Genomic DNA, 12,495 nt, shown 5'->3' with positions numbered 1-12,495 from the left:
TTTGATCCTGTTGTAGAATGAACCCTCCTTGGTTTCATCACATCTTCCATAAATTCCCCCTTTATTGTGTGTTAATTAATGGAAATTCAATTAAATTGTCAGATGTCCCAGCCCATCTGAATTTTCATGTTACCCATATGGTGATTATTTTATTTACAGGGAGAACCTGGAATAATAGGATCACAGGGGATAAAGGTAATCTCCTAGAATTTTCCAATTATGTCTACAACCTTAATAAGATGGTGAAGACTATAGTAACATTTAACTTTCCTTCCCACTCACATGTTTAGGGAGAACCTGGAGACCCTGGTCCCCCTGGTTTAATAGGAAACCCAGGACTGAAGGTATATAAGAAGTAGCTGTGCTATATTAGGAAATAATCTAGAATTTGTAGCCATTCTATATTTTAAAGGGTGCTTTGGGGTGCCACTCATTTTCTTCACAGATGTTCTCAGAGACTTGATCTTGTTTCCATGGTGATTTCCCACCCCTACCCCACTACCGCATTTATTACATGAATAGTAACTGTGCCTTTTGGTTCACAGTAGAATTTGAAAATTATTTTTCAGAGCATATTCACCATAGCATCCTTAAAAGTTTTAAGAGTAAACAATGTCAGCTAAATCTGTGACTCTGAGCTGTATTCTTAAAAGGAACAGGAGTCAGGATTCATTTCTAAACCAAAAGTATACAGCTATGAGTGCTTCAGTTTCCCATGTGTGATTCTGCAGGTGTATCCTAAGAAAGAAGAGTTTTGGAGAGGTGTGGGAGAGATTAGCATGATGTGCTCCCAACCAATGGGTAAGGCAAGTTACCCACTTATCCCCTACTGATGAAAAACAAACCCATTAAAAAAGAAAACATCTAGAAACTATCTTAGAAGCCCAAATCACACTTCAGTATTATACACATATGGTAGGATGATGGAAAGTCTTTCTTTTTACAGATAAAGTTCACAACATGTTTTACAAATCTTCAAGTACAATCTTTCTAATTTTTAAGGAAAGGTATAGCATATATCATCTTCTCTTTTAGGGTCAACAAGGACCTGCAGGTTCCATGGGACCCAGAGGACCACCAGGAGATGTTGTATGTATACTTCAGTATTTTGAAATGAAATTGAAACTATGGTTTGTTTTTTTAAATGTCAATGGCTGTTCCTGTAACTGAGTTACGCTACATTTCCCAAAGACCTAGTTCATCTCCACCCCTGAAGGCTGGGCCATTCGTACACTCGTGTGAGGTCCGTTGGAGGATCATTACCCTAACAAATTGGTATTTGAAACTCAATTTAACTAAATTATCATTTGGGACAAGCTTGTCAGGAGTGTACCTGTGGTCAATGAGACAGCAAATATCAAAAGTAATAAGGAAAACCAAGAGAGAAAGCAAGAATTTCCCATATGTATGGCTTTTGATTCAAATCTCCATCTGTAGAAAACACTTAGAAAGAAAGCTTCTGTTGTTTTCTATCAAGAGCCCTCAAAAAAAGGAAGTCTTTTGGCTGAAAGTGTTTCTGTAATGCACTTGGAGGAAGACCTTCAGGCTGCCTTATAACCTTAGTATAGTGGAGTCGGAGTCAGAGTCAGTCTCTCTCTCTCTCTCTCTCTCTCTCTCTCTCTCTCTCACACACACACACACACACACACACACACACACACACCTACCTTTATGCTGTTTAAAGTCATTTTTCCATTCTTTCCCCCAGATTAGCTTTCTGGCCCTTAAACAAGCTCCATGGCCTTCTGACAACTTGGGAGCTGAGAGCTATACCTTTCCTTAAAAATTAGAAAGATCTACACTTAAGCAAAAGGAAAAACATCTTGCCCACAACTCCTCTGTCACTAACTGACCACTATTAGTTATCTGTAGGCAACATGAAGAATCTCTCCTTTTTCCATCATCTTGGGAACAGCCCATGACCCCTTTCTCTGTTCACCATGCTCACTGCCTGAGCCTTTGGGGGCATATTGATCAACATTCCTATTGTGACCTGTACTTTGAACATCTAAATTCACAGAGAAAAGCTTTTTATTGCTACCTCCTACCACTACCACCAATTAATAGACCACTATAGAGGTACCTTGTGGAAAGATCTTAAGAAAAGAGAGAAAATGCTGGGTCACAATATGCTCAAGTGAGATTAAATGATAGTAGCAGGAGCTGAAAAGAGAGTAAAATCAAAAGGAAAAGATCCACTGTTGCCAAAACACAATAAAAACTTATTTTCTTAGTCACCCTATTGTCTGGTTGAATCATGGTGTGAGGTTACCAACCACCATTCTTCTCCCCCTTCTTGGCAATAGTATGGCTGAGATATTTCAATTCTCTTTACATTTCAATTCTCCATTACATCCAGGGACATTCACTTGAAACAACAATTTATATATTTTCAACTAATGTTTTTAACCTAACAAGCCAAAATCAACCCATTGCCTTGTAGATAATGTGTTAAAACTGCTCTCTTGAAAACGATTTGCATACATAAATGTCATCATAAGAGATGTTCTCATTGTTCTTTCCCTTTAATTTTGAATTTTTTAGGGATTGCCAGGAGAACATGGTATCCCAGGAAAACAAGGCATCAAAGGAGAAAAGGTATAGCTCACATTTTATTCACTCTCTATTAAAAAGGTAAGTAGGAGGAACAGACCAAGGATCTTAAGGGCACTGGGGAGGTAAGAGGACAGCACAGGCTTGTGGAACTATACCTGGGATAGCCTTGCATGTAGAAGACAATGTGAATGGCTCCCCTGGGGCATTCTTTCTATGCAAGAATCATGGCCACTGCCCTGATTCTTGCATAGAAATGCCATGTGAAAAATGAAACAACTTAGAGATGAAGATGCCTGGAGTCAGGCTCATGTCAAGCTTAACTGCAAATTCTGGTGTAGACCTAAGAAGTCTGTTCATCATTCAGGAATTCCATGGAAACAACGTATTAATGCTACATGGAAATAACATGTTTATGTTGAATTAGGAAATAGAACAAAGATCATCCAAAGAACCTTATGAATAGACACACCCTTTTGTGCCTACATTTATACACATCTATGTTACATGATACTGATAAACTTATTGCACCATAACTCATTAGAAAATCTCAATGTATTTGACATAAGTAGGATAGTGTTTAGTATGAGTTAGGCACTTAGTAAATATTATTGAGGGAGTGAATAGGTAAGTGAATGATGTTTGCCTGGTTATGATGACAATTTAAAACAGTAAAAACTACTGATTCCCCAGTTCCCATCACAAACCTGAGCAACAAAGTAAGAATCTCATCTTGTTTTCTTCAGGGAGATCCAGGTGGGATTATAGGCCCTCCTGGGCTTCCAGGTCCAAAAGGTGAGGCCGGTCCTCCAGGGAAAAGCCTGCAAGGGGAACCAGTAAGTACCAGCTCTTTTTCTAATGTTTCCCTTGGAACTTCATTAATGACTACATGTGAGCTCCCAGTTTGAGAGCACAAGTATAAGTTTAAGTGTACCAAAGAAGAAACATCTTTAGATCACAGTTGTAACCCTTTTAAAGGTTCAATGCAAGCAAAGCCTCTCTTCTGAAGAAATATACATGCACACACTGTTTTTATGTGGAAGATTCATATACCCCCTGAATCCTCTGCATGGATTCCGTAGGGACCTATGGATCCAAGTAAAGTACACTGCTTTTAAAGCATAAGCCTTTTTGGACACTCTCTAAAAACTGAGCTGTCTGATACTTCCCTCTGGAGGTTTTACAGATGTCACCATAGGTTGTCATTTGCAGAAAATGTCTCTGTGATCCAGACTTTTCCCAGGCCCTAAACTGGTGATCCAGTTTCATATGCCTTTTTTTCTGCATCACTTTGAACCCTTTATATTAGTCAAGAATAAGGATAATAATAAGTTTCAATATGAGATAGTTTATACATAAGAGCCTCATATTTTAAAGTAACTACACAAAATCTATAACCTATTGAAATTTGTTTCTAATTCCTTATTCTTACAAAACAAGGTTCATTCAAGTAAAGTGAAGAGCAATTAAAACTATTTTTCTAAGATTTCTTAAAACATTTTTAGAAAAATAAATGTATTTACTCTTTTATTTTTTTAGGGATTAGATGGAAATCCTGGAGCGCCTGGTCCACGTGGGCCAAAGGTATTAAAATATTATAATTTAAAAAATAATAATGAGCAAAATATAACTGAAAAAGCCATGTCTCTTGAGCCTTGTCTTAACAGAAGCACCTCATTTCACAGGGTGAAAGAGGACTGCCAGGTGTCCAGGGCTCCCCAGGTGACATGGGCCCACCAGGGGCAGGAATTCCCGGAAAAACAGTAAGTAAAATTCAGCTGGGCTCTTGAAGCTCTGTTGAATTAGTTATTATGAAACAAAATTCAATGTCAAATAAGGAGAAAAGAAAACAAAGATCAGAGGATGAAATACAAATGATCACTATCCAGAGAAGACTGATGGGCTTTGAAGGTCCATCATTAAGTGTACACAGAACATTCACTGCTGATTGACTTCTTCATACTGATTATAGATCCACTGATTTTGGATTAGCAATCATTTAACCCTTTATACTTATAGTTATATACTAGATGCATGTCCATAAGATGATATGAATACCTCATATTGTGTTATTAAATATTACTATTTATTTTTAAATAAGAAGTTAATGTTTAAAGTGATGGAGTATATATAAAGAGTTACCTCAATAGAACAAAAGACATTCCTATTGTCAGGAAATTCCAAGATATTAAGAGTTCTCTGACAGAAATCAGATTCAAAGATTAAATGCTTTAACAATATTGCTAAGGATATTGCAAGGGTTTGTGACACTCTATGTCAGAAGGGCAAAGACCAAATACATTTTTTTATTATATCACAATATCATAGCCTTACATAAAAATTAAAATAAAGCATAGGTAGTGATACGTTATATTGTATATCATTGGTGTTTGATTTTCTAGGGAAATGTTTTAGTTCATTTTCTGTTGCTATAATAGAATACCAGAGACTGGATAATATGTAAAGAATTATGTAAAGGTTTATTTAGCTTGTGGTTCTGGAGGCTGGGAAGTCTAGCATCTGGTGAGGACCTTCTTGTTGCATCATAATATAGTTGAGCTGTCTATCTTGGGTCTTTCACCTTCTTTTTATGAAACTATTAATACCATTATGGAGACTCCACTCATAACTTCATCTAATCCTAATTGCCTCCCAAAGCCCCACTTTCAAATAACATTAATTGAATTTGGGGATTAAGTTTCCAACATGTGAACCTTAGAGGAGATGTTCAAACCATAGCGACAAAATGTAAAAGACTATTGAGATAAAAAAAAAAAAAAGTAAAAGCAACAAAACACGTATACACATACACCTAGATATATCCATATGTGTACACCTATGTGTATACAAAAATCATGAACTTATTAAGGAGGTATTGAGTTTAAAGAAAAAATCACTAAGGACACAGTATAGACAGAAAGGGAAGAAAAGGCTTTAATAATAACAGTGATATGGATATATATTTTAAAATATAAGAAAGATCAGTGAACAGTTACTGAAATCAACTGCTAAGAAACTAGTGCTTTGCTTGGCTTTGGTTGTAAATTCTTAGTTCAGTGGTCTGTGGATATTTAATAGGGATAAAACTAGTATCATATGTTCTCTGATCATCTCAGCCTCATCGTAGTTACTCCAAATTCCAGTTTTCTAAAAGTAGAAAACAATACCTGATGCTTTACTTCTTATTCCTGTCACCAAACACTAGTTCTGGTCATTTCTTCAAAGAGAAAAGACTCAAAGTAGAATGAAGAGAGGGAAAGGTATCCCTGACCAGTTATCCCTGTGGGCAGAAAGGGAACAAAAGGTTTCTGGTCAGGTGGAATTTGGATATGTTGCTTCTGTACTCTTGAGAGTGCAGCCACATGGGATGGAATGAGAGACATTCCAGGGATCTGAGCAAAATCATGATGTTTTAAGCAACAGGTTTTTGGTAAAGTGTTTATCTACTACCCAAAGTTGTAGCTAGCAGTTACCAGAGTGTGTTTGGTGGCAAATGCTGTTGTTCCACTAAGCAAATTACAGTACTTAGTCTTTTGTCTCAGCTGGATAATTCATGGGAATTCCTGGTTGAATTTTGATCATTTTATCTCATTTTACTCAGGGCTCCCAAGGACCAACTGGAGAGCCAGGTATTCAGGTATGCTACTTAACTAAGTTATCCAGCACAACAAATCTAACTTGTTTTCTTGGGGAAATTACTGAAAGACTGTTCTCCTAAATAATTACTTTTATTTTCTTCCCTTTCCAGGGTCCTCGAGGTCTCCCTGGGTTACCAGGAACTCCAGGGACCCCAGGAAATGATGTAAGGACCTTCTTTACCTGTCCTTTCCCCAACCTCTGTTTTAATCTGCAACTATCCCAACTTGCAAAGATTTGAACATGATGCCTCTATTTTCAGGGAGCTCCCGGAAGGGATGGAAAGCCAGGACTGCCAGGTCCCCCAGGTGACCCGGTATGTACACAGACTTTCCTGATTTATGTATCATTAATGCACCCAGAAGCCAAACAGCCTACCAAGCAAATTTTGCTGTCCAAACTAATTAGAATGTTCAGTGACTGCTTGGTGATTTTGTTTATCCCCATTATTTTGTAGAGGGAAAAAAATTCAAGCTGGGTCAGCATTTTTGTGTGTGTGATGAATGCTTATTTCCTAAGGGTGTAATTCAGCTATACAGTTTTGCCCCAGGCTGAGCCTTAGCTTATAATATCTCAGTTCCATGGAAAATTGAAATAAAACATATAGACACAATTTCTATTCTTTCTAATGCTATTGACTAAATGAATTTCATTTTTCTAAATGGAAGTTTGCAGGTAAGTTACCTACATTATGGTACACATTCACTGGTTCTATGGCTTTAAAATGCTGAGATAGATTAAATCATGAAAACTGGCTTGAGTAGGCCCTTGGAAAATGGGGTTTAGGCACTGAATGTGTGTTCTAAAGTTTTTTCTTAGGTTAAACCTTGCTTTGAGTGACATGAAATCCCTTTAAATAGCCACAGACCCGGTGGTTATACTTTGAGAGACCATATGGTACATGACATTGTATTAAGAATTTTGTGTAACAAAATCCAAATCAAGCCTCACAAATCCTTTCTACCTCCCACACTGTTTGGGCTTTAGATTCCTTTGTAATACGCATGCAGAAGCAAGCTTGACCTTACTTTAACTCCACAATCAAATGAATATGTGTGGCTCATCTGGGAATCTTGTGGCGTTACCTGGTTTTATAGAGTGTCTCTTGGAAAGCACATTTTAAGACATCTGGTCAAAACATAGCCCAAGTTCCCTTTGTGTCTGTCTTGTCCATCACTTCCACCTACTGAAGGCTCTTTTGAACCTCTGTGAGAACAAGGCAAACTTATCCTGTACTCTTCATGTTTCTAACAGCCTGATAATGTGCTTGGCAGAGGAATGATTTCCTTGTAATAAATGATTTATCTTTATATAGTATTAAAACCAATAATAAAGGTTGCCATGTCATAAAAATGTAGAGATGTAGAATCAAAACAATTATGAGTTTACATGTTCATGGCAGAAGAATAGTGAATATTTCTCAAAATAGTTCTGCATTCTGTCAGTGTCAGTGTCAGTTACTTGACATGAAGCATAACGTTGAACCAATTATCCTGACAGTGAGACCTTAGAAGCCCCATGTTCCAAATCTCAACTGACATTGCATTTTGAAAACAATAAATCTATATTGTGTTATACTCTTGCTTTGTATTGTGCTTATGTACACATGTATGTGTTAGTCAGCTTTGCATCACTGTGACAAAATACCTGATAAACAACTGAAGAGAAGAAGGAAAGATTTATTTGGACTCATGGTTTCAGAAGTTTCAATCCATATACATTTGGCCCATTACTTTGGACCTGTGGCAAAGCAGAACATCATGGAGGAGAGTAGGTGATGGGGGAGGCTGTTCACCTGCAGGTGGCCAGGAAGCAGAGAGAGAGAGAAGGAGGAGGAGCTAAATTCCCAGTATACCCTTCAAAGGCACACCTTTAGTGACCTCACTTCCTTCCACCAGTCCCACCTTTTAAAAGTACCACCAGCTCCCAATAGTGCCATCAGCTGGCCTTTGGGAGACACATCAAGATCCAACTCATAACAGTTTAATAACATTTTTTTTTTCCTCTTTAACCACAGATTGCCCTTCCTCTCTTGGGAGACATCGGGGCCTTGTTCAAGGTATTCTGTTGTTATGTAAGAAATTATGGTTTAATATCCAAGAAAAAAAATTAAAAAGAAAATCTTTACTAGAATTGAGTTAATTGTTTGGCCTGGTTTTTAAATGGCATTTTTAAAATGGAGAACATCTTTAAAATAGTAAAAATAATCTGTATTCCCCCATTCTCTTCTTTATCAGCCTTTTGGGTATGGAAATGGAGTGTGCAGCTCTCAGACAAACCAAAGGGAAGGAACAATGTCATTAACCCTCTTGAAGAGATCACACTCTCCTCTGGAACAACAGCTTTCCTTTGATGGGCATTTACCACCCTGGCTCACTACTATAAAATCTAATCCTTCTCATTGTATCACCCTGGTCAGTCCCAGGATGAAAACCAGCACTGCTCAATAAACAATTAGCTTACAAGGCTGAATTTTTTATGTCATGAGATTTTACAAAATGAGCTATAAAATTCCAAAGCCAACCATTGTCCTAACACCTGTCACCCTGTTAAATAAAAATTATCTCTACCTATTATCTAGCTCATAAAGAATTAATCTTGCTACAATTTTTCTTCCCTAATACTTTCCTATATTTTATCTATAAAACAGATTGGAGGGCTGATAAATGAATAAGGTTATATTATCATTTCTTCATAATGCTCTGAGTGACTCTAGATGAAAATCTTGTCCTTTATGCTCATCCCTTATTTCTGTATGGATGAATAGACAGTGTGCATATGTACACACACATAAACACTTGGGCTATAGATGTGTATATATGATTTAGTTTATGTTCCTAGGGTTTAGTCCAATGATTTGCACAATTATAAGCCATCAGAAATATTTATTGAATTGAATCAATCAAAAAACTCAAGTTCTATGTATGTATTTGGGTTTAGGGTTTTCATGGTCATGTTCTGATTCCAACAATTTATTTAAAAATAAGTCTTTATAGGGCTTTTCACATACCCTTTTCCTTTAGCTATGTGATAAGTCTTATGTTTGTCCTGTTAGCTCAGACACATAAATGCAAGCTTTTCCAGACCAGCTAAAGGTTATAAAGAAGGCAACAGAAAGGTAATTCCACTTAGATTTTCTGTCTTTTCTTGGATTTGACGTTGGAGTCAAGTCCAGGTCACTCAAGTGACTTATTCACATGAGTGCCTCCACTGACAAATAAAATGCTAGTAAGCCCTGTGGAAGGTTTCTCAACTAATTTGTCTACCAAAGGAGAAATCCTTTCTTCCCAGGTTTTTCTTTGCCTTTTAATGACTTAAGTCATTGGTTGTATGTTCCCTGTAATCTTGTTGTTTATTCCAAACTTTAATACCACCTCCCTCTTTAAACATGTTGCTCAGCAGTTGAAACTCAAATCTTTGTTCTTGACTTATGGATCCTTTCCTTATTTATCTGGAACTTTCCATTTAAATATTATCAAGAGTGATATTTTTTAAATAAGCCCTCACCAATATCACAGATATTACTAATAAGCTTTGAATTTTTTTCCCTGCAAAGACAGTCTTTTCAAGTTGGATAAATAAGTTTCTGAAAACAGAGTGACCTCGCAATTGTTACATCACTTATTTCTGACAGAAGTACAACTATAACTTCAAATTCAATCAACCTCAGTTTTTTAAATTGAAAACCCCTGACTGCATAATATATTTCTTCATTCCTTCAACAAGTACTAATTGGTCTGCTACTTTCTGTCAGGTTTTCTAGCATACCCATTTATCCTTCAGACTCAATTTATTTTGTTATTAAAGCATTATAATTATATAAAATAGTTGGGTTCATTTTAACAAAACCGATGTACTCCATTTGCAACCCTGTTCCCCCTCTTTCCCTGCCTTCCTTTCTCCCCACATACTCCTCCCTCTACTCTACTGATCTTCCTGTTGCTCATTTAATTTTGATTGGTACTTTCCACCTATACATAAAGGTGAAATTCACCGTGGTATATTTATATGTGCACATAGCACGATTTTGTGAACTTAATTCCACATTTTCTCCCCTTTCCCACCTCTTATCACTCCCTAGCTCCTCCCTCTACTGATCTTCCCTATCTCTTTGATATCTGATTCTCACACACCTTCTTTTAGCTTATTTTGCTCTAGCTTCCATGTATGAGATAAAATATTCGACTCTTGATTGTCTGAGTCTGATTTATTTCACTTAGCATGGCATTCTCCATTTCCATCCATTTATTGGCAAATGCCATGTATATGTACCAAATTTTATTAATCTATTCATCTATTGACAGGCATGTGGGCTAGTTCCATAATTTTGGCTATTATAAATTGTGCTGCTATAAGCATTGTTGTGACTATATCTCTATAGTGTGCTAATTTTAGCTTTTAGCTTTTTTGTTTTTAGTTTTGTTTTTTGATAAATACCAAAGAGTGGAATAGCTGGATTATATGGTGGTTCCATTGCAGTTTTTTTTTTTTTTTTTTTTTTTTTTTTTTGGTAATCTCCATATTGATTTCCAGAATGGTTGTACTAATTTGCAGTCCCACTAAAATGCATCACTGTAACCTTTCCCCCACTCTTCACCAGAATTTATTATTATTTGTATTCTTGATAATTACCATTCTGACTGGGAGTGAGATGGAATCTTAGTGTAGTTTTTAGATTTGCATTTCCCTGATTGCTAGAGATGCTGAATATTTTTCATATATTTGTATTTATTATTTTGAGAAATGTCTGTTTAGTTCTTTTGTTCATTTTTTTTTTTTTTGGTTTTGGTTTTTCAGTTTCAAGCTTTTTTGAGTTCTTTATATATTCTGGATATTATCCTCTGTCAGAGTAGCTGGACAATATTTTCCCCTATTTTGTAGGCTCTCTCTTTATGCTCTAAATCACTTCCTTTGCTGTGCATATGCTCTTTAATTTGATGGCATCCCACTTAGTGACTCTTGGTTTTATTTCTTTAGCATTAAAGGTCTTGTTAAGGAATCCAGTGCCTGCACCAATATGATGGGATATTGACCCTGATTTTTTCTTCTAGCAGTTTTAAAGTTTCTGGTCTAATTCCTAAGTCTTTGATGCACTTTGACTTTTGTGCAGGGTGAGAGATAGGGAACTAGTTTCTTTCTTCTATATATCAACCTCACTTTTTAAAATCTCTTAGTAACCTTATCTTTACACCCATTAGAATTTCTGTGGCAACTGCCAAGCCAATGTTCCTGGGCTAAAAAGCAACAAAGGAGATGAAGGAGGTGCTGGTGAGCCTGGAAAATACGATTCCATCACCAGGAAGGTGAGAAGGCTGGCTGAGTGTCCAGGGAGCCTGTGGCACACAGAGTGCATTCTATCAGTTCTTTTACTTCTCTGTCCTCTAGGGTGATATAGGACCACGGGGTCCTCCAGGAATTCCAGGCAGAGAGGGACCAAAAGTAAGAAAGTCTGTCTTCTGTGGGATTCTCAATTGGGTGGCAAAAAGAAAACCCCATTTTAAAATACGCTACTTTTAAATATGGGCTAAAAGTGGGGTAAAAGCCCTTTGCAAATGTTGCAATCATTTCATTCCCTGACCCAGTCCAAATTGCATCCCTCAAGCATCCTTGATAAGAGTTCTTTTGTTGTTGTTGTTCCAAAAGCTAACAAAATGATTGAGTACACTAGCTGAACTTACTGTCTTTCTAGGGAAGCAAAGGAGAGCGGGGCTACCCTGGTATACCTGGGGAGAGAGGAGAAGAGGTAAGAGTCTTCTAAGAGTCCTTACTGCTGATTCTCTTTACTTGACTCAACATAGGAAAGATATCAATTTTTCTGTAGCTCAGAATTAATGCCAAAACCAATAAAAAGACAAGGTAGGTCTTTATAAATGGCAAAATTTTCACTTAAAACAATTATGTGTTCTATCTTTATTACCAGTGGTACAGGTTTTGAGTCAGGACAGAAAGTTAATATATCAGCTATGGTTTTTCTGTTTTCATGTGGCAGATGACAATTCTAGCTCTCTCACAGTAAGAATAAAGGGAACAGGAAGAGGGAACTTACTAAAAGGAAACCAGGGTAGCTAAAAATATTGAAGGAATAATAGAAGCACCAGCCTAGGAATAAGGGAAGCTCCAAAACTCAAAAAAGCTTCCCTGGAATACTCCCGCAACATGATTCAGCTTTAATGATCTTGGTTTGCCATAATCTTGGAGAAAATAAACTATCAAAAGGATCTGAGTAGACTAATTTAGATCAGCTGCTCACCCCCTGGACTAAAGATCCAACTCAAATGTGCTTTTGAGATAATGATATAATTTTCT

At 36.9% G+C, this 12,495-nt stretch overlaps 1 protein-coding gene across 1 annotated transcript in view; it reads left to right on the top strand.

Moving 5' to 3' along the window:
- Positions 1-12,495, top strand: part of Col19a1 (collagen type XIX alpha 1 chain) — a 296,753-nt gene that overhangs the window by 230,403 nt on the left and 53,855 nt on the right. The window contains exons 20-33 of the mRNA XM_076860052.2: positions 160-195; positions 291-344; positions 1,036-1,089; positions 2,545-2,598; positions 3,300-3,389; positions 4,093-4,137; positions 4,239-4,316; positions 6,155-6,190; positions 6,302-6,355; positions 6,452-6,505; positions 8,207-8,248; positions 11,388-11,492; positions 11,575-11,628; positions 11,879-11,932. Of these exons, the coding sequence (XP_076716167.2) occupies positions 160-195; positions 291-344; positions 1,036-1,089; positions 2,545-2,598; positions 3,300-3,389; positions 4,093-4,137; positions 4,239-4,316; positions 6,155-6,190; positions 6,302-6,355; positions 6,452-6,505; positions 8,207-8,248; positions 11,388-11,492; positions 11,575-11,628; positions 11,879-11,932 (810 nt within the window). The remainder of the gene's footprint in view (positions 1-159; positions 196-290; positions 345-1,035; positions 1,090-2,544; positions 2,599-3,299; positions 3,390-4,092; positions 4,138-4,238; positions 4,317-6,154; positions 6,191-6,301; positions 6,356-6,451; positions 6,506-8,206; positions 8,249-11,387; positions 11,493-11,574; positions 11,629-11,878; positions 11,933-12,495) is intronic.

This window comes from Callospermophilus lateralis, chromosome 6 (genome assembly GCF_048772815.1).
Source record: "Callospermophilus lateralis isolate mCalLat2 chromosome 6, mCalLat2.hap1, whole genome shotgun sequence".
Taxonomy (NCBI): domain Eukaryota; kingdom Metazoa; phylum Chordata; class Mammalia; order Rodentia; family Sciuridae; genus Callospermophilus; species Callospermophilus lateralis.
The sequence above is the reverse complement of the archived record's forward strand: the minus strand, read 5'-3'. Positions and strand labels throughout refer to the sequence as shown.